Genomic DNA, 3,519 nt, shown 5'->3' with positions numbered 1-3,519 from the left:
TGCTTAAAACAAGCCATTACTGCTCTTCTGAACCTGCAGTGCAGCATGGAGCGCATTTACAGCAAACACTCCCCAAGACGTCGGCCTGGGTAATGATCCACAGAACTACCCTGCTTTCTCAGAGTTGGCAGAGAGGGAGATAAATGATGTGGAAGGAATTGTGATTTTTTTTTTTTCTTGCTAGGTGATGTGCATATTTCCTTTTCAAGGCATCTCTTTATGCCATTTTTCATTGTAAATAGAGTACCAGCTCAAAACCTTCACAGTCCACTTCTATGAATAACGTCAGTATCTTACTCTTTCTCTAGGTAAAGCACTGCATGTGCTTTATTTGGAACAGTAAACTTCATTAGAGCATATTTAGGGCAAAGAGATAACGATATAAACAACTAATTTAGTTGATTTTTTTTGGTCTCTTGGGATGGCAAATGTGGAATGTGCCCCTCGTGACTTTTTCTTTTATTCGTTCAAGGGAGCCAGTCTATCGCTTCTATAACCGACAAATAAGAAGCAAGCACTTGGCCATCAAGAAAATGAATGAAATCCAGAAAAACATTGATGGCTGGGAAGGCAAAGATATTGGGCAGTGCTGTAATGAATTCATAATGGAAGGTGGCTTGACGAAAATAGGAGCCAAACATGAACGCCACATCTTTCTCTTTGATGGTTTAATGATCAGCTGTAAAACTAATCACGGTCAGTCACGGCTTCCCGGTTACAGCAATGCGGAGTATAGGCTGAAGGAAAAAATTATCATGAGGAAGATACAGATTATTGACAAAGATGACACATCTGAATATAAACATGCTTTTGAACTGGTGTCTAAAGATGAAAACAGTATACTGTTTGCTGCCAAGTCTGCCGAAGAGAAGAGCAATTGGATGGCCGCTCTGATTTCCCTCCAGTATCGCAGTACTCTGGATAGGATGCTTGATTCAGTGTTACTGCAAGAAGAAAATGAACAGCCACTGAGGTTGCCCAGCCCAAACGTGTATCGTTTTGTAGTGGAAGACTCGGAGGATAACATCGTTTTTGAGGACAACTTGCAAAGCAGGAACTGCATTCCTATCATCAAAGGAGGAACGGTTGTGAAATTAATCGAAAGGTTAACATACCATATGTATGCAGGTACCCTGTACATTTGTTATATGCTTGTATGGGTGATGAAAGTAACCCTTTTATTTTTTGCTTGGTTGGGTTTTTTCCTGTGTATGGTTAAATGTAAAGCAGGATATGCAGGAAAAAAACAAACCAGTATCTGTTATTATATTACTGGCTTTGCTGGCAAAGCTGTAAGAAAATTTTGGGTATGCTGGTCCCATCCCATCCTTGTCACCCCATCTGGTGCCTCCTGTCCTGCCCCCCTCCCCCCAGCCAAAAAAAGGTATCAGTGGTCTAATAGGAGCCACTAGCGTGTCTCCTGGGACCGTCATGACTAAAGCAGTTGTGCTGTTAGAGATTGTGTCACTGAGGGGGGAAGAAAAAGGTTGGAGGTTATATTTATTATACTTCAACCTGCTGCTTTGTGAAGTCCCTCAGCGGAAAAGGATGCAAAGCACAATTGGCATTCTTCAGCCTTTCCTTTGAAATACTATCTTAAAGCCACAGAAATGAAACTTTGAAGTAGTTACATGAAGTGCTAATGTTGATGAAGGTGTTAGATCTTAGGTTTGGGGTGAAAAGCATGCACTGAAAGGGGATGCAGTGGGGCTGACATAAGGATGCTGGTGGGAGTGGTGTGCAGTGTTTGTAAAACTTCTCAAATAGTACTGGTCTCGATTGTGCTTTTTACAAAACTGACTGGTACTTAAGTGAGTCTTTCCTGTAAAATTAGGGCTAGGTTGTGTGGAGCTGTGTATTAAAATTTCCCACATTGAAGCTCAATATTGATGCAAGTACTTGGTATGCAAGTTGTGTTTTCTGTGAGTCCCAAGTCATCCATTTCTAAAATGTGATGGGTTTTGGTGGCTTGTAAACTTAGGTCTTTTCCTGAATGAACTGGTGTATTTGAGTATTAGTTTGCTAGTGTAACTTCAGTTTTTATAGCACAAGTACTTGCCACTTTGGCGTTGGGAATCTTCAATGAAAGCATTGCCTCCTGGGTTTCGGTGTGCTTTTTCCAAACAGTCTTTGGAGCCAAGACTAACAAAATCCTCTCCCTCAGCCTCCAGAAGGGCTCTTTGATGACTAACAGCATATCTTGGCCCGTTTTTTTTTTTTTTTTTATTTAGGTCAAGATACGATTTTTTTAAACTGTCAGTTTATTGTAGGCTTGTGTTAGTTTCAGATTTCTTTGAAGGAGGCTTTGCTCCAGCACCCAGGCTCTGCATTCCCAGAATGACCTCTGCCATGTCAAAGAAGTCCCCAGTTGATACCAGGATACCATGGGAGGTAGCAGATGCAGAGTTAATAAACTCTTGGATTTAAATCAGCAGCCACTATTAGTAGCACATTGTCTTTATTTTCTATTTTATTGAGAATGCCATTTACAAAAATAAATATTTTTTAAAATAATATAAAAACCTACACAGGTTACAGAGCAGAGTAGCCGCCCCCGTTTTAAGAGAATTGCAAATCTTGTCTTCATAGCAGAGATACTACCTGCCTGTTTGAGGTGCTAACAGAAGATTTACTTTTAAAATGTTGTAAATAAGTACTGAAGAGTGAATGTAGACGTGACATGGAAGCAGAACAGGCCAGTGCAGGACTAGGGTGCAAACTCAGCAGCATGATCACAGAATGAGAGCACCATTACTTTTAGCTTGCAAGCACATTCCTGTATATGGATCCCTTAAAAATGTTGAGCAGTGCTCTGCAGGGAATTTAAGCCTTCTTAAAAGCAGTGTTTGTCTTCATCTTTTGTGGGCTTATTGGAAGAAATTCACTGCCTACGTGTTGGAGACTGCTGGTGTGAGCTACCTGCACCTAATGGTGACAGATTCAAGACTATTTACAGAACGGCAAGAAAAAAGAAAATCCCAACAACCCCAAATCCACCCTCTCCCAGTGAACGTATGCACATGCACTTCTCAAGGCCTGATTTTCCTGTATTTCAGCATTCACTTGCTCCCAGGCAGCTCTGGAAGCTGCTGCGTACCACACAGTAGCAGCATCTTGCTGCTGTTACCCTCGTGAAGGGGGTCTGCTGCAGGGACCATAGAATCATAGAATGGTTTGGGTTGGAAGGGACCTTAGAGACCATCCAGTTCCACCCCCCTGCCCTGGGCAGGGACACCTCCCACCAGCCCAGGTTGCTCCAAGCCCCGTCCAACCTGGCCTTGAACACCTCCAGGGATGGGGCAGCCACAGCTTCTCGGGGCAACCTGGGCCAAGGGCTCACCACCCTCACACGACAGAATTTCTTCCTCATATCTCATCTAAATCTCCCCTCTTCCAGTTTAAAACTGTTCCCCCTCGTCCTATCGCTCCCCTCCCTGATAAAAAGTCCCTCCTCAGCTCTTCTGTAGCCCCTTTAGGCACTGGAAGGGGCTCTGAGGTCTCCCCAGAGCCTTCTCTTCT

General features: G+C 43.1%; 1 protein-coding gene across 1 annotated transcript in view; it reads left to right on the top strand.

Annotated features, from left to right (window-relative positions):
• Window positions 1–3,519, top strand: part of SOS2 (son of sevenless homolog 2 (Drosophila)) — a 56,415-nt gene that overhangs the window by 35,524 nt on the left and 17,372 nt on the right. The window contains exons 12-13 of the mRNA XM_009893931.1: window positions 1–89; window positions 473–1,128. Of these exons, the coding sequence (XP_009892233.1) occupies window positions 1–89; window positions 473–1,128 (745 nt within the window). The remainder of the gene's footprint in view (window positions 90–472; window positions 1,129–3,519) is intronic.

Source organism: Charadrius vociferus, unplaced genomic scaffold (genome assembly GCF_000708025.1).
Source record: "Charadrius vociferus isolate BGI_N301 unplaced genomic scaffold, ASM70802v2 scaffold49, whole genome shotgun sequence".
NCBI lineage: Eukaryota > Metazoa > Chordata > Aves > Charadriiformes > Charadriidae > Charadrius > Charadrius vociferus.
This window is presented reverse-complemented; position numbering and strand designations above follow the sequence as displayed.